Consider the following 25473-nt stretch of genomic DNA (forward strand, 5'->3'; position numbering starts at 1 on the left):
AGTCTTGTGTCCCTCTATCTCTGCTTTCTCTCTGTCCATACTGCTGAGACCATTCTGTGCTGACAAAGCTGAGCTGCAAAGGCTTTTCCCAGCCTGTGTTGGTGCCTGCCACCTCTCTCAGGGACTAAATCCAAGCTTTTGTGCCCCAAGCCCCCGCTCTCACTGTGGGAGGCTGTTTGCTTCTCTCTCTGCCCTGGCTCCATGCAGCTCCCAGGCAGGGAGGTCTTTCCCAGCTGCTTTTCCTTCCTCCTGGGCGAGTTTTTGGCCAGCTGGGCTGAGCTTGGATGCAGTGGCACAGCCTGCACAGGTTGCTTTCCAAGCTCCCTTATTTACAGCTCAGTGATGCCGTGGGTTGCTGCCAGCTCCATGGCCCAGGTCAACACTCACTCCAAGTGGATGCTCCATGGCCCAGGCCAACACTCACTCCAAGTGGATGATCCATGGCTTTGTCAGGCTTGCCCAAAAAGTGCCCCCTACGAACCTCACCCCAGCACCTGGGAGGGCCGGTGGCCATAAAACAAGTCAGCTGTTGAGTCCCGGGATTGTTATTTGGGGCAAAACCAGGGAGCTGCAGCCCATTGGTAGCAAACATTTGGGAACACAGAGTGTTCCTGCTGCTGGCACGAGCAGGACTGAGCCAGCAGCGAGCCGAGGACACGGGGGTTGCGTAAGTACGGCATTAAAATATCCCTCTGACTGTTTTTACCGTGTTCTCTCTCCCAGAGAGAGTCGAAATATAGCAATAGTGCTGACTTTCTGCTCGCAGGACATCGTGTGAGGCCCTCAGTTTCCAGCAGTGCTGCAGACCGGCCGTGGCCCTTGTTTTCCCTGGGATGTGCCTGGAAATGGCGCAAACCCGCAGAGGGCGGTGGAGCCGAGAAAATCACAGCCTGCACGTTCCAGTGCCGGGCTGGCAGGAGTTAGTGCTGCCCTGCGGTCTGGACGTGGCCCCAGGTGTCTTCAAATGTGGTGGAATACCTGCATTCCTAGGGAAAGCAAGGAGCAGCGTGGGCGTCAGGCGAAGGGGAATGAAGTGGGGAGAGCAGGGCTGGGGTGGGAGGGTGTTTTCCCAGCTGCAGGGAAGAGGGAAGGGAGCACAGCCCGTCGTAGGATGCTGTTAGAAGTGGTTTCACCATCCAAAAGGGAAATATTTTGGCTCTCTGGGGCTTACTCACAGGGAGGGAGCAGGCAGGTCATGTCCTGGGACAGCCCCAGCACAGGGAGGACTCTGAGGGTGACCATCAGCTGTGTCATGGTGGGGACACCACGGTCAAGGCTCCCTGGGGGCCGGTGGTGGGGATTTTACCTCCCTGGGAGGCTGCCCGTGTAGGAGGAGCGGGCAGGAGGTGAATCATCCCGCTCGCGTGCCAGGGCCTGGCATGGGCTTGCCTGGTCCTGGGTGGTATTTGATCTATTTTGTGCTCAGCTGGGCCCTGGGGGGCAGAGATGTTTGCTGAGGGCTGAGCCCGGGCAGGAGGAGGGATGGGGAAGGCTCCAAGCTGAGCCCAGGCAGGAGCAGGGATGGGGAAAGCTTTGAGCTGAGCCTGGACAGGAGAAGGGATGGGAAAAGCTCCAAGCTGAGCCCAGGCAGGAGCAGAGATGGGGAAAGCTCCAAGCTGAGCTCAGGCAGGAGCAGGGATGGGGAAAGCTCCAAGCTGAGCCCAGGCAGGAGCAGGGATGGGGAAAGTCCAAACTGAGCCCAGGCAGGATGGGGAAAGCTCCAAGGTGAGCCCGGGCAGGAGAAGGGATGGGGAAAGGTCCAAGCTGACCCCGGGCAGCATGGGGAAAGGTCCAAGCTGAGCCTGGGCAGGATGGGGAAAGGTCCAAGCTGAGCCTGGGCAGGAGAAGGGATGGGGAAGGCTCCAAGCTGAGTGCAGACAGGAGCTGGGAGGTGGAAAACTCCAAGCTGAGCCCGGGCAGGAGCAGGGATGAGGAAAGCTCTGAGCTGAGCCTGGGCAGAAGAAGGGATGGGGAAGGCTCCAAGCTGAGCCTGGGCAGGAGGGGGAAAGCTCCAACCTGAGCCTGGGCAGGAGCAGGGATGGGGAAAACTCCAAGCTGAGCCCGGGCAGGACGTGGAAAGCTCCAAGCTGAGTCTGGGCAGGAGCAGGGATGGGGAAAGCTCCAAGTAGGACTTTTTTGGGGTTTTTTTCTCCTCTTTGCCAGGAGGTGTTAGAAGGAGATCAGTGGGGGAAAAGCAGGAGAAGGCCAAAGAGCGAGGCACTGCTGTGCAGTGTTGGGTGGAAGCAGGAGGCTGGAGCAGGATGGAGACTCCAGAATGAGCTGGAAATTGTGGATAGGTTTGGTGGGGCCGAGACAACCTTCAAGGTTGGGCTCAGCCTCTCACAACCACCTGAACTGCTATTCCCCTTCCCAGTTTGTCTCCTCCAGGTTTGGATCTAACCCCTGACACACCACAGTGGTGCTTAGATCACCTACTGGGCCCATCAGATTTTAGGGCCAAAAGCTTCCCTGAACAAGCTGCACCTTCCTGAAGGAAGACAGTGGGAAGTGGGGAGCAAGTTTGTAAATCCCAGCTGGGACCTGCTCATGCCCATCACTGGGGTGGGTCTCACTTGGAGCCACACAGTGACAAGGCTGTGTGTCCCCACTCGCTCTCACGACCACAGCTCTGTGTTTGTGTTTTCATCTTCACGAGGATCCCTCCAGGAAAACAACCATTTTCCAGTGATACCCCAATCCTGTATTTTCCTAAGTTCACCACTTAGGGTTCCTACCACACTTTGTGGTGGGTGGTTGTGTCTCTGCTGTGGCATGTACTGGTGGGACTGGGAAAAGGGCTGGTGGTGTTCCAGAGCAGGAGCTCAGCACTGCAGACTCCAGCTGCCCACGGGGACACAGCAGTTCCCAGATGCTGATAAAGCCAGCAGGAAAAAGAAGAAGGAAAACAAAATGGAGAGGCAGGAGGAAGGGTGTGAATCCAGCTGGCACTCGCTCAGGCTCACCAAATCTGCAGGGTTTGTTGGCCAAATCATCCTACGTGGGGTAGAAGAGAGACATGTCTGCTGCTTCTGCTTGGGAATAATTAAATAGAAGGCAAGAACATGGTCAGAGGGAGATGTTGACCGTGGAAGGGCTTTGAGGCAGAGCTGGGAGCCCTTCTCCCTTGCGTGGCCAGCAGGTTTTGGAGCTACAGCTGATAATATGGTGAAAATGCAATTTTCCCCCTTCGAATCAGGCAAAAAGATCCCAGAGCTCAGAGGCTTTCACAGCTGTGTTTACAGGCAGCTGTTTCTGTAGGACTGAGGGAGCCAGAGATGGCAATTTGCTTTTGGGATGAATTTCCTTCCACAGGCAGGGCTGAACCCGGAAAGGGCCGTGCCTGGGAGGTGGTCAGAGGAACAGAACCAGCCCCCCCAGACCACACAGACTTCACAGCATATTCTGAGCTGGAGGGGGCCCACAAGGATCACTGAGTCCAGCTTGGAAGCAAACGGCCCATACAAGGACACACAGATCTATTTGCACCCTCAAAATTATCACAGCTGAGTCTTGATGAGCTGTGGAGGGAGAACTGTCTTCCCAGCAGCTCCCTGGGATGTCTGGAGATCTATCATCAATCCTTGGGCAAATCCCATACCATGAGAGAAGTTCCTGCTTTGTTCCCGTTTCTGGGTGGTGGAGAAGCACTTGGCCTTTCTCTGAAGGCATCCAGATTCCTCTGTTCTCGTTTTCCTGCTGGGGAATCAGTTGATCTGGCAGGCTGAAGGCTGCAGAGGAAAACTGGCTTGGGAAAGAAATCCCCAGAAGCTTCTCTAAATATTTGTTCCTGGGTTCAAATGGAAATACTCCCCCCTATTTGGGACTTCTTTACAGGGCTTGGTTGGGCTTTTACCCCTCAAAAAACTCCGTGTTTCCTCCTTTGCCCCATTCCCCCCGGCAGTGTGGGGTAGGTGTGAGCTCACCTCCTCCCTGGTATTTCCCTTACCCCGGCACAGAACAAAGAGCTCAGAAAGGGACACTAAACAGCAGTTAGTCACCTGCCCCTGCCCCCCTAATCCCCGCTGGCACTGCAAGGGGTGGCTGTGCCCTGCAGGCACCACCTGAGTAAGTGAGAAACTATTCCAGTTGCAGGGCTGATACCACTGGAGACCAGCCTGGCAGCTCCCAGACTTCCTTATTCAATCACACCTCAGGATGGAGGATACACAGCAACCCCTTGTGTGTCCTAAACCTGACCTGCACCTGAACTCAACTGTTCAATAACTCAGTCTGACTCCAAAGAGAAAATCTGCTAAAAATTCTTTTAATTTTTGCCCACTGTGTTGAGTTTTGCTCTAGTGAACAACATCCAAACTCTCTGCTTTCAGGTTGTATTTAAACTCAAAATACTTCACTGCTTACAACAGGACCCTTGTATAGACAGGGATAGATGTGACTCCTCAGGTGTGTTTTCTTTAGTGCTCGAGACCTTTTGTCTTTCTCCTCTCAGCTTGCAGATGTACAAGTTACTCTCCAAATGCCTGAACACACCACCATGAGAGCTGTTCACTTCAATAAAAGAAGCTTTCCATATTTAAGAGTTTATTTGTGATTGTTCTAAAGTATTATCTTCCTCTAAGCCTGCAGCTGCCCAGAAAAGGCAGCAGACAGAATGCAAATAACCTCTGGAAAGCTTTCCTGGGGCAGCACCCCGGGCTGGGTGTCAGGGACAGCATTACCTGCGGGCCACACCTGGGAGCCCTTCTTTGGGACGTGCAGCGGGGCAGGAAGGGTGGAAGGTGCCAGCGGGCTGGAATGTGCCCTCGGGAGCCAGCGGTGGGGCAGGACAAGTCAGGACAACGAGCTGGAACCTGCTCAGAGGTGCTTTTTATCTCCCCGAGATGGCACAAAGTGCCTTGGCAGCTGCTGAGCTCCGGGGTGGCCGTGAGGAGGGTGTGACATGGTGACGGTGGTGTGGCAGCCCTCGGTGGGGTCACAGCTTGGTGTGACAGTGGGGTGGACACCTGTCCCCACAAGGGTTCACATTGCCACAGGTGGCCCAGAGGGTCCCCACAGCCACTCTGTCACCGTCAGGGCTGCCTGGCTTCATGTGGGGCCATGTGCTGCCCCAGGAGCTGGGGGCTGGGGCTGCAGGGCTGGGATGGGGCCGGGGGTGAGGGTTTTTTTGCGGCAGTCCCTTCTCAGGGCTCGCAGTGCGGTGGGTGCTGCGGGTCCCCTCATGGCTGCTCCCTCAGGGGCTCCGGGACTGTCCCTTCACCTCACGTGGGGCTGCGGTGCTGCCCCTTCCAGCCACCCCGGGAGCCGGGAAGTGGGGCTGGGGGCGAGTGTTTGGGCAGGGAGAACTCCTTTCTAGAGCCCGCGATAGGGCGGGTGCCGTGGGACCCCCAGGCCGGCCCCTCAGAACCCCGGCCGGCGCCTCACTCGCAGCCCAGCCCCTCACTCACAGCCCGGGCCCCTCACTCACAGCCCAGCCCAGCCCCTCACTCACAGCCCCGGCCTCTCACTCACAGCCAGCCCCTCAGTCATAGCCCCTCACTCACAGCCCGGGCCCCTCACTCACAGCCCCTCAGTCATAGCCCCTCACTCACAGTGCCGGCCCCTCACTCACATCCCCAGCCCCTCACTCACAGCCCCAGCCCCTCACTCACAGCCCCGGGCCCTCACTCACAGCCCCTCAGTCATAGCCCCGGCCCCTCACTCACAGCCCCGGGCCCCTCACTCACAGCCCCTCAGTCATAGCCCCTCACTCACAGCCCCTCACTCACAGCGCCGGCCCCTCACTCACATCCCCAGCCCCTCACTCACAGCCCCTCACTCACAGCCCGGCCCCTCACTCACAGCCCGGCCCCTCACTCACAGCCCCGGCCCCTCACTCACAGCCCCGGCCCCTCACTCACAGCCCCGGCCCCTCACTCACAGCCCCTCAGTCATAGCCCCTCACTCACAGCCCCGGCCCCTCACTCACAGCCCCTCAGTCATAGCCCCTCACTCACAGCCCCTCACTCACAGCCCGGCCCGCACTCACAGCCCCTCACAGCCCCGAGCCCCTCACTCACAGCCCGCCCCTCATTCACAGCCTGCCCCTCACTCACAGCCCCGGCCCCTCACTCACAGCCTCGGCCCCTCACTCACAGCCCCTCACTCACAGCCCGCCCCTCACTCACAGCCCCTCACTCACAGCCTGCCCCGCACTCACAGCCCCTCACTCACAGCCTGCCCCGCACTCACAGCCCCTCACTCACAGCCCGCCCCCCACTCACAGCCCCGGCCCCTCACTCACAGCCCCTCACTCACAGCCCGCCCCTCACTCACACCCGAGTGCTGCCGAACTCCCTCCGGGCCGAGCCGAGCGTGTCCGAAGCTGCGGCCGCGCCGCTTCCGAGCAATTCCGAAGACTCCCGAGCAATTCCGAAGATCCTCGAGCGGGGCGGGAAGCCCTTCTCCGAGTGCGCCCGAAGCTGCCCAAACCCTCCGCGCCCGCGGGCTCCGGAAAGAGCCGAACTCTGCCGAGCGCGGGGGTCACGGGAGGTGCCGGGCCGGGAGGGAGGGGGGCTCAGGGCGCCTGATCCCGCGGAGTCTTTCCGGAAAGAGCCGAGGTTTGCCGAGCGGCGCGGGGGGCCGAGCGGGTCCGGAAAGAGCCGAGGCTTTCCGAGCGAGGCCAGGGCGAGCGGGTCCGGGAAGAGCCGAGTCTTGTCGAGCGAGGCCAGGGCGAGCGGGTCCGGAAAGAGCCGAGTCTTGCCGAGCGGCGCGGGGCCGAGCGGGTCCGGAAAGAGCCGAGTCTTGCCGAGCGGGGCCAAGCCGAGCGGGTCCGGAAAGAGCCGAGTCTTGCCGAGCGAGGCCAAGCCGAGCGGGTCCGGGAAGAGCCGAGTCTTGCCGAGAGGGGCCAAGCCGAGCGGGTCCGGAAAGAGCCGAAGGTGGCCGAGCGGGGCCAGGCCGAGCGGGTCCGGAAAGAGCCGAGTCTTGCCGAGAGGGGCCAAGCCGAGCGGGTCCGGAAAGAGCCGAAGGTGGCCGAGCGGGGCCAGGCCGAGCGGGTCCGGAAAGAGCCGAGTCTTGCCGAGCGGGGCTAGGCCGAGCGGGTCCGGAAAGAGCCGAGTCTTGCCGAGCGGCGCGGGGCCGAGCGGCTCCGGAGCGGCCCGAAGGCGCCCGAGCGCCCGCCCGGCCGGACAGCTGGAGGCGGCCGCAGCGCCATGTTTGATGCTCCGCTACTCCAGTGAGGAAAATCCGCCGGCATCGCCCCCGAGCCGCCGCCGCGAACGGCTCCGCTGCCCCCGGCGAGGGCGACCGCGACCCCCCGCCGCCGGCGGCCCATGAGCAGCGCGGCCTGAGCCGCCCCCCCTTCCCTCCCTCCCTCCCCTCCCTCCCTCCCTCCCCGCCGGCCCCGCTCTCTCCCGAGCCCTCCGGGAGGGAGGCGCGTTGTCACGGAGACCGGCGCCGGTGCCGGCCCGCCGCGCTGCCCCGGCTCTCCCCCGGCCCGCTCCGCGGCTCGGCCCGGCCCCGCTCCCCGCCGCGGGGTGGTGGCTGCGCTCGGCCATGAGTTTACCGCAGAAGGCGGCTTTGAAACCCGGCGCGGCGGCGGCGGCGGGGCCCGGCCCCGGGAGCGGGGCGGCGGCGGGGCCGCCTCCCCCCCAGGCTCCCCCTCACCCGGCGCCGGCGCCTCACCCCAACATCAGGGCCTTGCCGCCCCAGCCGCCCCAACAGTATCCTTTGCCCCGGCGGGGCTCGGGGAGCTCCCGGCCCCGGGGGGGTGTGGGGGCTGCGGGACCCCCAGGCCCGCGGGGTGGGGGGCGAGGAGGGGCGCGGGACCCCCCGAGCCGGGGGGTGGGGGGTGAGGGTGCCGGGACCCCCCGGCCCGGGGTGGGTGCCCGGGGGGCTGCCGGGCTGTCTGGCTGTGTGTGCTGTGTGTGTGCTCCGAGGGGACCCTGCACAGGGGGGGCTGCACCTGCCGGGGGGCCGCGGCCAAAGCGGGGCTGCCCCCACCCCGTGGGGGGCTCAGCCTTCCCGGGGGTCCCTTCCCTCTCCCCCGGAGCAGCGATGACCCCCAAGGGTAAACTTTTAATTATAAACCTCTCCTCAGTTTTTCCTCCAGTCCTGCCCAGGTAAGTGCTTTGGTTTTGTTGTTTTTCCAGGCGAATTTAAACCCAGGGCTTTGGGGGTTTTGTTTATTTTTTTTTCTCAGCTGGGTTCGATTTTCCTGTGATTTATTTTATTTTATTTAATTTTTCTTACTCGGCCGGCTGGGATAAATCTGAGGTGGAATGTCTCAGCGAGCAGCTTCCCCTGCCAGGCCACGCGTGGTGGGGAGGAGGAGGAGGAGTTGGAGGCTCCCACTCCCCAAAATCCCCCCCAGAGCTGCTACAAAGAGAGGCCGGCGGGGGCTGTGAGTGTTTTTAAAGGTCTTCGGTTCTGAGCTGCGAGTAGGCCCCGAGTCAGGAGGGAAATACTGCAGGGATCAGCAGGAAAGTGCTGCCGGTTTTGTTTCCAGCATCCCGTGGCAAAGTGGCTTTTCTCTCTCCCCAACTCCCCGGAGTTCTGCGGGGAGTATGAAGTGAAACCCCCGCTCAGTGAGAGCCCCCCGAGCTGTGCCGGCCGGGGATGGTGCAGGGACGGCTGGAGAGTGTTTTGCTGGAAGTGTTGGCGGTGAGTTGGGTTTGAAGGTGGAAGCGCAGGGTGGTTTTCCTGCTGGAGCTGTACGGGGCCGCCTGTGCTCTCAGAACTGTGTTCCCTCTGTGGGAGCATTTTCCTGCTCTCGCTTTCATTTTGGAGGTGGGAAAACCCGGCGCTTTTATAACCAGTTTAGGGCCATTGTTTTCTTGAGCTTCCGGCCAGAGTCACCCCTGCCATGACAACAAATTCATGGCTTAAATCATGAGACCGTTGACGTTACAGATTTGTTTGGGTCAAGTGAAAACCCCTGGACGTTCTCCGTGCTGGGTGATTTTTGGCTGATTTGTGCTGTTCCGTAATTCCAGCGGCTGCTTTGGGCATAGGAAAAGTGGGAAGGTGCCGTCGGTGCAGAGACGGGGGTGGGGGTAAGTACAACTCGCTCGGGGAAGCCTTGCCCAGTTTGCGGGATGTGGGAACACACGGACACGGACTGTGCCCAGTTTGAGCTTCCCAGCAAGGGGCTGGTTTGTCCGGGAAGGGGCATTTTTATCGGGGAACGTGACGCTTGGATGCCTTGACAGTTAAAGGGCTGAAGTTTTCCTGCCTCTGGGGTTGTGCTGGGCTTTCCAAAGCACTTTATTTTCAGGGAATATTTGAACGCTCCAGGAGGGGCCGGGATACTTGGCCGGTGTCGCTGAGTGGGGGTTCCCAGACTGGCTGTGCCTCTCTGGCTGGGACAGGGGGACGCTGCTGCTTTCGGTGGGTGTTGGCATGAAACACTCGAGGGATGAAGTTTGGCTTTATCTCTTAGCACAGCCTGGAAACAAAAGGGCTTGGAAAGGCTGGAGAAGCTCCTGAAGGAGCTGGAGGTGGAGGGGCAGCGTGTCCCATGCAGGAGGTACCGAGGGAGGGAGAAGCCTTAGGTGGAAACAACGAATCGGTGTTATAAAAGTGGGAGGTTAAAATGACACAGTTCCATTTTTATTTCTAGCCACGTCTGTTTTGAAAACATCATGTTTGACCCGTATCACTCTAAACTCCTAATTGTGCTTGGAATATATACAAACACTTGATACCTGTTGTGTGAGGGTTGTTCTGGTGTCCGGGCTGGTTTTATCCTCCACCAAAACCCGTTTCCAGGTCTGAAGCAAAGCTGTTCCCCCACTGGGGCTGCTGCAGGAGGGAGGCTCGGGGAGCAGAGTTCATCCCTGATTTACTGGAGTGCAGGGGGTCAGCTGAGTTCAGCCTTATTTTTAGCTCTTTGGTTTCTTTTTTTTTCTCTCTGTTTTGATACAACTGTTGAGCCAGTGTTACCTCACAGCAGAAAATAGAGCTGCAGGTTTCTCTGACTTGGGCTTTTTAAACCAAAAGGGTTTCCGTGTGGTGAACTCTGTGTCTTTGGAAGCACATGTGGTTTCAGATTTAGTAGGTAATGAAATTAAACAATATCTGTGTAGCTGGAAAAAAAAGAATTGTGTGAGAGAAGTAGAAAAGCAGTAGGGAGAGAAAAGAAAAATATAGTGGGAAGAAGGAATTTTATTTTAAATAGTATTTTTTTAAGAAAAGCAAAGCTGAGGACTGGTGGACATGAAAACAGAAATTTTGGGATGGGAGATTAGTTCTGTTTCCTGTGAATAAAAAGTTATTGAAGCTGCTGTAAGACAAGACAGAGTTTTGAGGAATTTCCTCTACATAGTGGCTTCAATAAGTTAAATTTTCTGTGTAAAAGTAGTTTGGGGTAATTTTGTGACTCTGTTTGTGGTGAGTGTTCAGCCAAGCCTGATTTCAGACTGAAATTGTGCTCAAAAGTTGTCAGTATGGAAAAATCCTCCAGTTGGATTCTGACCCTTATTGGGGAGCATGGACAGGGGAGGGGGAAATGACACACAGGGATATTCCAGAAAATAAACCCCAATCTGCCCTCCTTGGCTTTGGCTCCCAGCCTGTCTCTGAGGGAGGAGTTCAGATGAAGTCTGGGGTGAGATTTTTCCATAAAAATGTCAAATAATGGAGGTAACCCCTGGGCTGCAAGGGCACTGTGGCCTTTGTGGTGTCCCTTTGATGGTGCTTCTGACACCAGTTAAAGTGCCCCGTGTTCTTCCCTCTCCCCCTTCAGCATAAAGTGATCTGTGTGTGTGTGTGTGTGTGTTACGTTGGGCTGCTCTGGGAAACATCCCGTGCTGTCAGTGCATTCTCAGCATCCAGAATCAGGTCACCAGTTTCTTCCCAGCAAACACTGCCCTGGGAAGGACAGTGGGGTGGGTTGGAAGGACCCCAGGTGAGGTCCCTGGGAAGGACAGTGGGGTGGGTTGGAGGGACCTGGGTGAGGTCCCTGGGAAGGACAGTGGGGTGGGTTGGAGGGACCTGGGTGAGGTCCCTGGGAAGGACAGTGGGGTGGATTGGAGGGACCCGGGTGAGGTCCCTGGGAAGGACAGTGGGGTGGGTTGGAGGGACCCGGGTGAGGTCCCTGGGAAGGACAGTGGGGTGGGTTGGAGGGACCTGGGTGAGGTCCCTGGGAAGGACAGTGGGGTGGGTTGGAGAGACCCCAGGTGAGGTCCCTGGGAAGGACAGTGGGGTGGGTTGGAGAGACCCCGGGTGAGGTCCCTGGGAAGGACAGTGGGGTGGGTTGGAGGGACCCGGGTGAGGTCCCTGGGAAGGACAGTGGGGTGGATTGGAGGGACCCCAGGTGAGGTCCCTGGGAAGGACAGTGGGGTGGGTTGGAGGGACCTGGGTGAGGTCCCTGGGAAGGACAGTGGGGTGGATTGGAGGGACCCGGGTGAGGTCCCTGGGAAGGACAGTGGGGTGGGTTGGAGGGACCCCAGGTGAGGTCCCTGGGCAGCTGGCAGGGATTGATGTCACCCTGCTCAGTGTGAGTCCCGTCAGAGCCAGCCTGGGCTCTGGGCTGGGGTCAGTAGGGTTGTGTTTGCTTTTCCCAGCATTTAGAGGGAGCTCAGCTTCCTGGTTGTTGCTGGTCTCTGTAAGCTTGACCTCATTCTGTCCCTGTGGCTGTTCCTGTGTGGGACTGGGCATCTGAAAAACTGGGTGTTTCCCAGGTTATTGCAGGTCATGGCAGGCTCAGGAGAGGTTTCAATAGACCATTTTTAATTTTTTTCTTCTTCTTCCCCCTTGTTAATTCTGTTTCTGAGAAGCAGAGAGGAAGGGTCAGTGTTTGGGGGGAATTCTGCATGAATTCCATCTTTGCTGTGCATGGAAATGTGTTTCTTGTTAATGTTGCCTCAGTAATTTAGTTGTAGTTTTTCCTGCATTGCTTCACCTCACTGTGCTGTGGTCCCTTTCAGAAGGTGGTGTGCTGGTTCCTGCTCTGGGGTTGGTACCTCCTGGATGTGAGAGGCTTCCCAAAGGCCCAGGAGAACAGCAGGAAAAGCTGGATGGTGTTGGGGAACGTGTGAGGCTGTGAGAGGTCGGGGTGAGTTCTGGCAGCACATGGGGATGGAGCCTGGGGTGGAGATCTGGTTAAATCAAGACTGTTCAGGAGGATTTGGGAGTGTGGAGTTCCCTGTCTTCTCTCAGGGAGAGGGGAAAGTGCCCAAGAATTCCTCCAAGGAGAGCAAGTGCAGGGTCAGGGTCTCTGGGAGAAGTTTGGAGCCATCACTATCTTCCCTCCCTGCTCCCTCTATTCCGAGGGGTGTTTTCCCAGACTGATGGAGCAGCTCTGTGCTCTCAGGGCTTTGCCTGTTGATGAATTGGGGATGAGGGATTTGGGATTCGGGATGTTGGGGACGAGGGATTCGGGATGTTGGGGACGAGGGATTTGGGATGCTGGGGACGAGGGATTTGGGATGCTGGGGACGAGGGATTTGGGATGCTGGGGACGAGGGATTTGGGATGCTGGGGACGAGGGATTTGGGATGCTGGGGACGAGGGATTTGGGATGCTGGGGACGAGGGATTTGGGATGCTGGGGACGAGGGATTTGGGATGCTGGGGACGAGGGATTTGGGATGCTGGGGACGAGGGATTTGGGATGTTGGGGACGAGGGATTTGGGATGCTGGGGACGAGGGATTTGGGATGTTGGGGACGAGGGATTTGGGATGTTGGGGACGAGGGATTTGGGATGTTGGGGACGAGGGATTTGGGATGCTGGGGACGAGGGATTTGGGATTTGGGATGTTGGGGACGAGGGGTTTGGGATTTGGGATGTTGGGGACGAGGGATTCGGGAGCTGCTTGGGCACAGAAGTTGGTTTGTAGCACGTGGCTCTGGCACTGACCTGGAGCGGTGGGGAGGCCTTTTCCAGGTGTGAGGAGGGTGTTGGGAGCACCGAGATCCTGAAAGGGAAGGAGGGGACAGGCCAGGCTGAGGTCAGAGGTGTCCCTTGCCCTCCCTGGGAAGGGAGCTCAGGAGGGCCGTTCTGAGCTCTGGGCTGGATGAAGGGGAACAAGGGACAGGGGTGTTACCTGGGAGGTGTTTCCTTTGAGGAGTGTTGAAGTTGTGGAGATCAAACACCCTGGGAGGGTCAGAGCAGCAGGAGAGGAGCTTGGAAAAGAGACTTTCCCTGCTGCTCTGAGGTTGCAGCTCTTCTGCAGGGGAGGAACAGGCCTGGGTTTGGGAGTGGATTGCCAAAAAATTTAAGTGCTTTTAGCCCTCTCTGCCACCTCCCCTGCTGATGTTCCCCAGCCTTGGCACATCTTGGGGTTCTTTTGAGCAGAAATAGCTTTAATTTATTTAATGACAAAAGCTAATCATGTTAGAGCACAGATATGTCACTTTACCAGCTCTGTAAGATTTTTGTGGTGAAATCTCTTGGAGAAAACTGTTCCAAAAATGTGATTTCAAATGGTTTTTCTCCTCACATCCAAGGCCATGACTGTGTATGGTCTGTGTGAGAAGGTTTTGTGTGCATTTAATGTGCAGCTCTGATTTGGGAACTGACTTTGTGTCTTTATCTGTGGTGAGAAGTTGGTGAGAGAGGAACAGGAGACTCAGAACAAATAACTTCCCCTTTAGCTGTTGGGATGTAGAAGGATTTTCCTCTGTGTGCATAGGGATTTTGTCCATCATTTTGGGGCTGAAAGGCTTTTCCATGTTGTTGGCAAAGATTGGGATGTGTGGAGTTGATGCATTTGCTCCATCTTTGTTTGGCAGTGGGAGGTAACAGTGAAGATCTCCCTCCAGAAGTCAGAGGTAACCTGTATTTTCTTTTTCTCCCTAATCCAGCTATTTCAGGGCTAGTCAACTGTCAAGTTTAGTTGTGTGTAAATCCTCTAATATGATTAGAGTTGCTGGAATTTTTACTCTGGGGAATTCTAGCTGGGTAATATTCTACAGGCATTGCTTTGGTAGGAAACTTTATCTGTGACTTGAATGTGGCTGCTGGCAATTGCAAAAGCTTTTCTGGAATGAATGGGGAAGAGAAAATGGGTGTTTGTTCCACGCCTGGACGTGTGTGGGGAGGAGCTGAGCCCCCTGTGGGCTGCAGGGACCAGGGGAACTGAGTTTTCTTCTTGTTTTTTTGAAGGGAGTGTGGCTGATGGGACTCTCAGAGTGCTGTGTTTTACACTGGCTGTGATTTCAAGCTCTTCTCCCCTGTAAAACTTCCCTTCCCAAACCCATTGTTTTAACAGGAGCTGATGATGTGGAACAGCTGGAAGAAGAAAATAGGATGGGTTCTTAAAAAAGGGAAGGATTAAAGGGAGCAGGGCAAAACAAGCTTCTAGGCTGCTGGAATTTTCTGGTGCATGTTATTCCTGTGGTTTATTCCATACCTGAGGAAGGTGTCCCAGAGTGCTCCCTGTTTTCCAGGGAGGTGATGGCACACTGTTGCTGATGGGACTTGAGTCAAATGGCTGCTGGGCATGGAACTGGGTTAATGGGACAGTGGGATTATTTTTTGTCTTTCCTGCAAGGAAAATCACACGCTCTGCATTCCAGTGGCACCCAAGGAGCTGCTTTTACCTTTGTTGAGGTGCAGAGAAAAGCACAAGATTCCCCACACTGAGATTGTATCAGGTTTAAATCAGTTCTGCCACCAAAAAACCACGTTTGGGTGGTTGGTTGTAACGCCCTTTGTGTTTCCTTTATCTGGACCAGAGTTAAAATATTTATAGTTTTAGACATGCTTGAAAAGAAAAGCAAAGTGGCTTCTAAAATGTGTGTCTTGAAAGAAAAACATCTCCTGGCCTCGACCACCCCGGGAGTGCTCTCCAAATCCACGGAGAAGTCTTGGAATGGGTCAGGACTTGTCGGGGTGCAACGAGCAGCTGCTCCTTTCCAAGAGCTCGAGCTCAGCAGGAGGGACTCCCGTGCTCCAGAGGGATCTGCACAGGAATGGCTGCAGGAAAGCACAAAGACCATCCCTGCCTTTAGCAGTGGTGGGAAGAGACATCTCCCTGCCAGCCTCACAGTTTGCTCCTGGTGCTGAGAGAACATCCAGCCAGCAGGAGTTAGTGCATTAGAGGTCTTGGATAACACAGATTTTCCTGAGTTTGGGGCACTCTGGGGAGGTGGGAGGTAACAAACATGGTAGGGCTGCTCTTTTTGGGATTGCCACATGATGAGTGTGTGTTTGGGTTGGATTTACACGTGAGGGTGACTGTGTGAGTTACTCAGTAGTCAGAGGAGTCTGATTGCAGTGTCTGTGGCACTGGTGGGGTTTGGAAATCCATTGGAGCCTGTGCTGTGCTGTGGGAATGGTGCTCTGAAAACAGATTGCCCTCTTCTGTGTGTTGTTAATAAGTGGTAGAAGTGCCTCAAAACTGTCATTTTTGTGGACTTATTTTGTTCTCTTGCCTAAAAGCAAAAATGAGAGAAGGCTTTGGTCTTCCACACTAAGCAGGAGACTCTTCTATGCACATCAAAGGAAGGATGTTTTAGTGATACACCTCCAGCTTTGGTTTTTCAGTCAGCTGCTGTCTTGAGAGGGCTCTGAAGCATCCCAGGAAAGGACCTGTCTGGAAAAAAAAAGTGCATTCCCACTGAGTGGCGAGACCAGCCCTGGGACTGCCTGAGATCTCCCACAGAGCCATCAGGTCTGATGGGAAATGAGGCTGAAACCTTTTATTCCTGTTTGTGGTGAGGTGCAGGCCCCACACGGGACCCTTTGCAGGTGACTCACTGGGCTGACTCAGGAGATTGTGCTGGAAGGGGAACTCAGCAGGGCCGTGTGGCCGAGGGTGGGTCACCCCGGCACTGATCTGCGGGGGAAGTCAAGAACTGAAACCAAAAAGCATTTAAAGGCTGTTTGTTGTGACTTTCAATGTGAAATTCGTGGTGCCCCTCAAACTCTGGAGTGTCCTGGGAAAGGGATTTCTCCAGCTGGTGGTTCATGCCCAGCTTTAGCAGAGCAAGGCTCATTTGGATGTTCCATTTCCTGAGCTGCTGAGACATCCTGAGTTCCACCTGCTGGAGAGGGCAAACCCAGCTTCAGTTTGTGCCACGCTCCTCCCCAGAGCTCCCTGCTTGTCACTGGGTGGTCTCTCTTCAAACACATCACTTTTCTGGGCTCTAAGTTTCATATTCTGGATTTATGAATGAAATAATTCAGCTGTCAACCTGTCCAGCTTGAGTTTTATGTTTCCCTTCAGCATTGTGTTTTGAAGTTGATTTCAAACTGCCTTTATGTCCCCCTCTTCAAAAGACAAAAAAACCCTAATTTTTGTCAATATGCAAATACCACAAAGTGTGAGTTTCGACGAGTTTAATCTGTTGGGCCTAATTGTATTGATTGCATTTCCAAAGCACTTTCTCAATTAAAAAACTAAAAATTCCACCTGCACAAACAAGCTGCTTTATGCTGAAACCCTCAGTTGGGAGGTTGTGCAGCAAGTTTGAGTTGAGTTGATCCCCATTTCCCCCCCAAGCTCCCCACTGTGGTGCCCATGGCAGGTACCTGGTGCCACTGGCATTCAGTGCCACAACTGGCCTTGGCACAGCCCCACCACTGCTGGCTGCAGCCACAGCACACTGGATCCACTCAGGCTGACATTAAGATCATTAAATAAATGAATGAATTGTTCTGTCACCAAATTCCCATCCTGGCAGCTGAAGAACATGAGAATTTTATAGGCAGGACCTCTGTCCAGAATGTCTTATTGAATGGCCGGGATGGCAGGAGGGGAACAGGCAGAGGAAAGGTTTCTAGTGAGATGGGTGAGCCTGACTGAGAGCTGTGGTGTGGGAGCCTGAATTAGCAGCCATCTGATCATCCAGGATGAGTATTAATGAACCTGGGAAGGGATGGAGAAAGGAGCTGGAGCACAGCAATAAACAGGGGGGTGGGAGGGGGGCAGAGCTGCCTCTCCATTGTCAGCACAGGCCTGTGCTGTGTTGGAAAGGAGTTCTGGGGACAAGAATGCAGCCAGGCTGGGAAGTGCTGAAAGCAGGGATAGCTCTTGGGCCCCACGGGGGAGTTTGAGGTCTCACTCATCGAGCTAAAACTCTAAAAGGTCGTGGATGGTTTGGGAGGTCTCAGAGAGTTCTGCTGAACTTCCCCCTCCGGGAGGAGAGGGTTGAAAATACTCCCTGGAAGGAGGAGAGTTCACTCCTCAGGCTTTGTCTTGTGGTCTGGCTTCATCCTTAGTTTTATTATGTTGTGCTTAAGGTGGTGTTTTTGCTTAGAGAGACATAAAACTGTATATCTACTGCAAAAACATCTCTGGATTGTGGTGAAAAGGAAAAAACCCAAAGCTTGTTTCAAGCAGACAGTTTGGTGAAATTGCACTGCAGCCCCTGATGGTATCAGAGGTTCTAGGGATAACCAGAAGTGTTTGATTTGGTGCATTCCTGTTCTGAAGTGTAGCAGAACATGAGCATTTAAGGGAGGAATACTTGTCTTACTCTTCCCTTCCTCCCCTCCTCAGTGTTTTGTCTTGATTATGGGTAATTTGATAACAGGCTGCTAAAACAGCCCTGGTGACCAGCACACTCCTTGGAGCACCCCTGGCCTTGCTGTGGGTGGGGATGGCCCTCCTTGCCCAGGGTGGTGATGAAACCCAAGGGGCTGGATCGTGTTTGCAGGTGGGAAGGGCACGGTCTGTGAAGACCTGCTGTGACTACAGTGGTATTGCAGCCTGGCATCAGCAGAATTGGGGGTTATGCTTGGCAGGAAAGGAATGCTTCTCCTGTTGTGGGGCTCAGGGTGTCCTGCAAATAGTCCTGAGCAACCAAAAAGCAGGGACAGTTCCTGAAATTCCCATTTCTTTCCAGTCTGGGATAGCACATCAGGTACATCTTCACTGACTTCTGCCTGTGTGTGGGTTCAGCCACGTGGCATCACTTCAGAGGCCACTGGGCAGCAGTTGCAGCCTTTTCCCTCTGTGTTTTTCCCTGTGTTTGTGTCCAGAATTCTTAGAATCATGGAATGGTTTGGGTTGGGAGGGACCTTAAACCTCATGCAGTTCCACTCCCCTCAGTGGACAGGAACACCTTCCAGTAGACCAGGTTGCTCCAAGCCCCATCCAACATTGGGTGCAACAGGAAGAGCTTCTGGAGTTAAACCAGCATTTCTTCAAATGGAAAATGCTTGGAGCCTAATTTACTGTGCTCATCTTCAGCCCCAGCCAGGATAAATATATCCTTGCTGTTCCTGTTTCTTGGATCCCCCTGTGGAGCTGTGTGTGAAATGTGCACCTGAGAGTCCTTAGGAGGGAAAACTGGAGATGCAGAGGGTTGGATTGAGGAGACCCAGAGCTCCCACCCAGCCTGCAGCCCCCTCTGCACTCTGGTTTTGTGCAGCAGTGCAAGGTGTGCTGCACTGCCCAGCCTGGATGCTGCTTTCCCAGGATTTGAGTTTGTATGACATGGGATTTTATCTCAGGAGAAATCATAAGCTCTGCAGGTGCCAAGGAGGTACTTGGATTTCCTTTCATTTTGACAAACCACTGAAATAAAGATTAGGGCAGGGAATCATGAGGCATTGCAGACCTGGGAGTGGAAATGAGCACTAACACTCTGGAGGATCATCCCTGTGGAATTCCTTGCTCAGCTGACAGCAGGACCATCACTCTGGTCTGCTGGTCACTGTGTCAGGAGCTCAGTTGACAGCAGGACCATCACTCTGGTCTGCTGGTCACTGTGTCAGGAGCTCAGTTGACAGCAGGACCATCACTCTGGTCTGCTGGTCACTGTGTCAGGAGCTCAGTTGACAGCAGGACCATCACTCTGGTCTGCTGGTCACTATGTCAGGAGCACCGTGGTGACAGCAGAGCTGTCACCACGGTGCTCCTGACAAAGTGACCAGCAGAGCATTGCATGTCCCCAAGAAGTCACAGTGTGGAGTCACAGAGACACAGCAGGAAGCACAGCTGAGCGACTGAGGTGGTCACACACCAGGCTGTGGGACATTCCTGCTCATCCCACAGATGGAGAGCCTGGCTCAGGAACAGCTGGATGCTGCTGGAAGTCCTGAGTCCCTGTGGAGCAGAGGGGTGGGAGGGGGTGTAGCCTGGTGAGCTGTGAAGGCTTTTCATGGTTTGAGGGCACAGAGTGTGAGGTGAGTGGGTTGGGGCAGTTCTGTGTTAGTGGCAGGCACAGAGAGGGAAAAGGCAGCTGGGCTTTGGTACATCCCAGAAATTCCCACTCCTGGGTGACAGTGCCACAAAGGAGCCCCGTGGTGCTGGTGTTGGAATGTTCTTTCCCAGTCAGGTAACACAGTGCTCCAGGTGCAGCAGCTGCTGGTGCTGAAGGGGGTCAGAGACCTGAGGTTTTCCTTTGGGAATTCAGCAGGAGGGAGGGTGGGCTGGGATACACACAGGGAAGTTTATTCCAGGCTTTAAAGCTGAGTGAGGCCTGGTGAAAGCTTGGGAACATTTCTCTGGGATAAGGTTGGTTTCCTCTTGCTCTGCCTTCCTCCAGGTGCATTTTGGTTGTGTCACCTGGCCCTGTCTGCCCTCTGTGTTTGGGTTTCAATGCTCTGGGCTGGTTATGTGTGTACAGGGCAAACCCTGTGCAGGAACAGCTCCCTGTGTGTGTGTTCAGGACACATTTACCAGGTTACCTCAGAGCAGCACAGGGACTGAGCAGGGCAGAGCCTCTCCATGAACTGGTGCTGGACCAGAAACTGCTGTTTGAGCTGCTCATCAGGACACAGATACACCAAACTTGGGCTTCTCTGTTTCCTTTGAATGTGACTGAGTTTGTGTGAGACAATGTGTATTTGGCTGTTGTGGTGTGGTTTCTTTTAAGGTCAGTGGTTGAAATACAGGAGTATTGGACAATAAACTGTTGGATCAGCAGTTGCAACATGGGATGGGAAAGGTGGAAGGTGGATGTGGCTTTAGCTCTGCTGGCTGGTCTGTGGCATTTTGTTAAATGAACTCCCTGAAGGGAAGTTCTGGCCAGGTGGGGGTTGGTCTCTTCTCCCAGGCACTCAGCAATAGGACAAGGGGGCACGATGGGCTCAAGCTCTGCCAGGGGAAATTGAAGTTGGAGATCAGGAGGAAATTCTTTGCAGAGAGAGTGCTCAGGGATTGGAATGGGCTGCCCAGAGAGGGGGTGGATTCCCCATCCCTGGAGGTTTTTAACCTGAGCTTGGATGTGGCACTGAGTGCCATGATCTGGTAAAGGGACTGGAGTTGGCCCAAGGGTTGGACTCGATGATCTTGGAGGTCTTTTCCAACCCAATCCATTCTGTGATTCTAAGATTCTATTCTAAAATTACTGGATTTTTCTGCCAGACTGGATGTGTGCAGGCAAAGGTGCTGAGGCAGATGAAGAACTGAATCTGTTCCTTTGGAATAGACAAAAGCCAAAGTAACTCCAGGAGGGAGTGGGCCTTGTGTCACTGGCCACACAGGGCATCAAGCCTTGTTCTCCTTGGCTGTCTCTTCCCACTCCTGGTCTCACCATCAGGGCAGTTTACTCACAGCCTTTGGATAATTTTGCAGCACTTCCCAGGAGCTTTGCTCAGTCTTAGCCTCGTGTAGCTGCTCTTCAGTGTGAGATACGACTGTTGATTCTTTTTCCCTCTTTAAAATGTGATCAAAGAAAGTACAGCAACTGTCACAAGTTCAGCTCTGACACTGCCCTGTGTCAGATTTGCCTCTGTCCTCGCAGGTCTGCCTTGGCCTCTGCTCAGGATGTTTGTGGGTGTGGTGTCTCTCTTTGAATGCTTATCCTATTAAAGATTCCTGCTTTTCTCTCCTTTCTTGAACCGTGTAGTTCCTTCACTCTGATAACTCCTCCTCATTTACTGGGGGTGATGCTTCTCAGCACCTCGGAGCTGCCACCCATCTGGGATGAGCATCTTCCATCTTCACAGAATCCCAGGATAATCTTCCCCAGGGATGGTCACAGTCAGTTTGGTGGCTTTGCATGATGAAGTGGCCTCGGAATTTTTCACAGCTCATCTCTTCTTCTCCCAACTCTTCTGCAATGCCCAGAGAAGCTGTGGTTGCCCCATCCCTGGAAGAGTCCAAGGCCAGGCTGGAGCAGTGTGGGCTGGTGGAAGGTGTCCCTGCCATGGCAGGGGTTGGACTGGATGGGCTTTAAGGTTCTTTCCAACCCAAACCAGTCTGGCATTTGGTGATCTGTTCACTTCCACACTTAACTGTTTAAAACAAGTATTATTTAACCACCACAGGTCAGGGAGGAATCAGTGGGGTTGGAGCTGCCAGGCCCAGGGTGTGGTTGGTTCTGCTTATCAGCTGGGGCAGAAGTGTCCTCAGTGAGCAGCTGGAGCTGGTTTTGGCAGCCCCTTTGCGTTCACCCTCTCTGGAGGGAGTTTTGCTGAGTGCGGAGGCTCCATGTGTGCTGGGGGGGTCTGGGTCCTCCCATTCCATCCCATTCTGTCCCATCCCGTCCCGTCCCACCTTGTCCCATCCCGTCCCGTCCCACCTTGTCCCATCCCATCCCGTCCCACCTTGTCCTGTCCCATCCCGTCCCGTCCCACCTTGTCCCGTCCCGTCCCACCTTGTCCCGTCCCGTCCCACCTTGTCCCGTCCCGTCCCGTCCCGTCCTGTCCTGTTCTGTCCCGTCCCACCTTGTCCCACGTTGTCCCGTCCCATCCTGTCCCACCTTGTCCCGTCCTGTCCCGTCCCATCCCACCCCATCCCATCCCACCCCGTCCCACCTTGTCCCATCCCGTCCCACCTTGTCCCACCCCGTCCCGTCCCGTCCCATCCCATCCCATCCCATCCCACCCCACCCCATCCCATCTCATCCCACCCCATCCCATCCCACCCCATCCCATCCCATCCCATCCCATCCCATCCTGTCCCATCCCATCCCATCCCACCCCATCCCATCCCACTTCCCTGCTGAACTGCTCCATACAGAAATCTGGCTTTTACACTTTCCAAATGCTCCGAGCCAGAGGCTGCTCTGGCAGGACTTTGTGAAGGAAAGCACTGTTAAGGTATCTCTCTCTTTCAGGTAATTTTCCCTTCTGTCGGAGTTAATCACAAAAATAAACGTGGTTAACAGTATCCAAAGGGCCTTTTTTTTTCTGCATCATGCTACGAAATGCCTTGTTCAAGATGCTTTCTTCTCTCTGAGCTTGGATCATTTGTAGATGCTGAAGGGCATTTTTGAGACTGTTTTAACTCTGTTTTACATCATGTTTATATGAAACAGACAAAAAAAGAAAAAAACCCACCCCAGTGCTTTGCCAAATATTTTTGGAAAGAACAGGCTTTGTGGATAATCATTTTCATATTCTACCTGCTCCTCCGAGTGTTCAGGCTGTGGAAGGATCTTCTCTCCCCTGAAAAAAGGCTTTGGGAGATTAGACTTGGGGTGGCCATTTGAGGCAAGTTGGTTAAGAAATAAACTGAGTGTTGGATTTAATCAAGATTTGAATAATGGAGTTAGAATTGACTGTCACTCCTGGAATGCCGTTATTTTTGGGTTGGGATGGGGATGTGCCTCTGCCCAGGTTGTTGTACCACAGCTCTGAGGGAACACTGATCCCAGTGCCATTGGACAGAGCGGATCTTCTCCAGTTTGGTACTTGCTGCTTCCTCCCATTGGCACATCCCGTAGGACGTGTTGTGCCAAAGCTTGGCAATTCAGAGCAAAGGAATTCCAGTGCAGCACTGGGGGTTCCTGACCAAAATACTGGTGTGTCACTGGAGACACAGAGCTGGTGTTGGTGGAGGGGCTTCAGCTCCTTCTTTGTTCAGGGTCCTCCCGAGGGGCAGCTCCGATGTCCGCTCTGGTGACAGGGTCAGCACCCAGGGAATGGCTGGAGCTGTGTCAGGACCAGGGTCAGGATGGATCCCAGGAAAGGTCCTTCCCCCAGAGGGTGGTGGGCACTGACCAGGCTCCCCAGGGCAGTGTGCACAGCCTTGAGGCTGCCAGAGCTCCAGGAGGGTTTGGATGATGCTCTGAGGGACAGGGTGGGACTCCTGGGGATGGTTCCTGTGCAGGGCTGAGGGTTGGACTGGATGACCTTTCTGGTTCCTTCCAGCTCAGCATGTTCTGGGATCTCAAGCTGTGCTAGGGGGTTGGGTTGGATCTCACTTAAAGGTCCTTCTCTCAGAGGGGTGGTGGGCACTGACCAGGCTCCCCAGGGCAGTGGGCACAGCCCCGAGGCTGCCAGAGCTCAGGGAGTGTTTGGACAATGGGACAGGGACAGGGTGGGATTGTTGGGGTGTCTGTGCAGGGCCAGGAGTTGGACTCAATAATCCTTACATAGCATAACATAACTAACATAATCCTTGTGGGTCCCTCCTAGCTCAGGACATTCCATGATTCTAAGAAACATTTGGTGGGGCACTGAACAGTTTAACACTCCCAGTTTAGGCCCTGCCCTCACTGCCACCAGCACAGGGGGGTCCTGAGCTCCTCACCTGGGCTGGGCTCAGCAGGTGCCTTGAGAGCAACGGGGCTTCTAAACTGAGACCTTGGCCCTCCCCACGGGGCCCTGCAGAGCCATCCTGTGCTGTCCTGCAGGGGACTTGTGTCATACCTGGGGTTTGACTGGGTGTTCCCTCTTGCCTAAAGGTGAGAACAAAGCTGAGTCTTGGCTGTAGCTTTCTATCTGCAGCTCAGGAAATTAGGGAGCCTTATCTGGATTAAAGCCTAAGGGACAGCAGGAGGGGTCTGTGGAAACACAGCCCTGGTGGTGACATCCCTGTCCATGGCAGGGAGTTGGACCTGGATGCTCTCTGAGGTTCCCTAAAACCCCCAGCAGTCTGTGGTTCTGTGCCTGTTCCTGCTGTTCCAGAGAATCCAGGCTGCAAATGGATGAGTGGGGTAAAGTGTGTTCACTTGGATGGGGGTGAATGAATCAGAATTATTTTCAAGAACCTTCCTTACTTTCTTACACGGCCTGGCTGCAGAGAATCAGAGCACCTGACTTGCTGAATTCCTCTTAAAAACAGTGGAATTGCAACAGACCATCTTTCCAGAGACTGAAAAGCAAAGATCAGCTGCATGTGGCCTGGCAAGAGCTGCCTGATGTGTCATTTTGGTTGTGTCGAGTAATAATATCGACTTCCCTTCCCAGCCTCGGTGTCAGCGTGGGCAGCAGAGGCCACAGCTCGGCGGTTCATCGGTGGTGCCCTGGAGCACAGAGCTGTTCATCTTCAGCTGGGATTGTGCCTTTGCTGTGTGTTACTGCCAGGCTGGGCTCGTGTTTGCTGTGCCAGCTGTGCAGTGGAGGGCTCTGGTTTGGGGGTGCTGTGCCAGCTGTGCAGTGGAGGGCTCTGGTTTGGGGGTGCTGTGCCAGCTGTGCAGTGGTGGGCTCTGGTTCTGGACTGCTGTGCCAGCTGTGCAATGGTGGGCTCTGGTTCTGGACTGCTGTGCCAGCTGTGCAGTGGAGGGCTCTGGTTCTGGGCTGCTGTGCCAGGCACTGGTTTGAGGTGACCCAGGGGCCTCGGGGGCTGCGTGTGGGAGCTTTAGGAGCAGGTGGGAACACAGGGCAGGCTCCCATTCCTTGGGCAAAACAGTTTCTGGGGTCCCTTTGCAGGACAGGACAGTATTTACCATCATCCCAGTCTCGGGGCTGCCTTGGCTGTTGTGAAACAGGATTGGAGGGACATCAGTGAGCTGGTCATAATCTCTGTACCCAAAACGTGCTTCATCCCCTGTGCAGTTCACAACTTTGTAAAAGCAAAGGACATAAACCCAGGAAACCTTCACTGACAGAACTTTGAAGAAACCTGTTTTGGTTGTGTTGCTTGTCCCTTAAAGCCTGTTCCTGTGTGGAGTCTCAAGGCCACAGTACTCTTATTGAAAGCTGCCAAGAGCCCAGCAGTTGGAACTTCAATCTACCTGCTCTGTGGCAGCTCCACTTGGAGCTCTTTTACTGGCCTTAATTACCTTAATAAGGTTTTTGTCTGGCTTTTCTTAGGTCTTAATTTGGTTCCACATGGATATTGGCATATAAGCAGCATCTCACAGCTCTCCTGTATCATGTAAGAGCATATGTGAGAACAGCTTTTTTGGGCCCTTAATTGTTTTATTGTGTAACTTTTATCACAGGTTGATTTTTAAATGCTTCCAGTTCGTAATTTTGTTTCAAAGTGTGTGTTATCTGGACTGTGCAAAGCAGAATTAAGCAGAACAAACACATCTTGCTTTATCTGAAAACAGGGTGTACTTTGCTGCAGATTATTGACATTCTCCTATCTATGGTGGAAGCACTAAAGCTTTGGAGTAAGGAGTTGTTATTTGATGCTGAGTGGGGCATGTTGTGATCAGGAATATAAATAAATACAATTTACTATGCTTGGGTTTGTTCTCCATCACCAGCACAGCAACCTCTTCCTCAGAGTCAGGAAGTGTAAGGGAATATCCTGGTTCTATCCCGTCTCTGTCCATCAAGCCGGAGTTGCCGGTGGCAGCCCAAGTCACTGCCTATCAGAAATAGGTGTTTTATGGACTTTTTCCTTGTTTCTTCTGGATTTCCGTGTTTCTTTAGACTTTGGTTTCGAGTTGTGTGTTGCAGCAGCTGGGGTTGTGAGTGCACAGAGAATTCCCTGACTGTGCCAGGTCATACAATCCTG

General features: G+C 54.6%; 2 protein-coding genes across 9 annotated transcripts in view; one reads left to right on the plus strand and one right to left on the minus strand.

The window, feature by feature from the left end:
• Nucleotides 1-903: 903 nt before the first annotated feature.
• On the minus strand, nt 904-7150 carry LOC139682055 (uncharacterized). Its single transcript, XM_071576015.1, has 4 exons — nt 7061-7150; nt 6274-6920; nt 3599-3728; nt 904-986 (listed from the first exon to the last, which is right to left on the minus strand). The coding sequence occupies exons 1-4, from the start codon at nt 7148-7150 to the stop codon at nt 921-923; spliced, it is 933 nt and encodes a 310-aa protein (XP_071432116.1). The 3' UTR covers nt 904-920.
• The window catches only part of EIF4G3 (eukaryotic translation initiation factor 4 gamma 3), a 177675-nt gene continuing 159260 nt past the window's right edge, over nt 7059-25473 (plus strand). For 5 of the 8 annotated variants that reach the window (XM_071575714.1, XM_071575717.1, XM_071575720.1 and 2 more), the window contains exon 1: nt 7059-7658. In XM_071575714.1, coding sequence (XP_071431815.1) covers nt 7492-7658 — 167 coding nt within the window. In that variant the 5' untranslated portion in view covers nt 7059-7491. The remainder of the gene's footprint in view (nt 7659-25473) is intronic. The other 3 variants (XM_071575719.1, XM_071575716.1, XM_071575718.1) reach the window with 1 other exon arrangement.

The sequence above is a fragment of the Pithys albifrons genome, chromosome 22 (genome assembly GCF_047495875.1).
Source record: "Pithys albifrons albifrons isolate INPA30051 chromosome 22, PitAlb_v1, whole genome shotgun sequence".
Taxonomy (NCBI): Eukaryota; Metazoa; Chordata; class Aves; order Passeriformes; family Thamnophilidae; genus Pithys; species Pithys albifrons.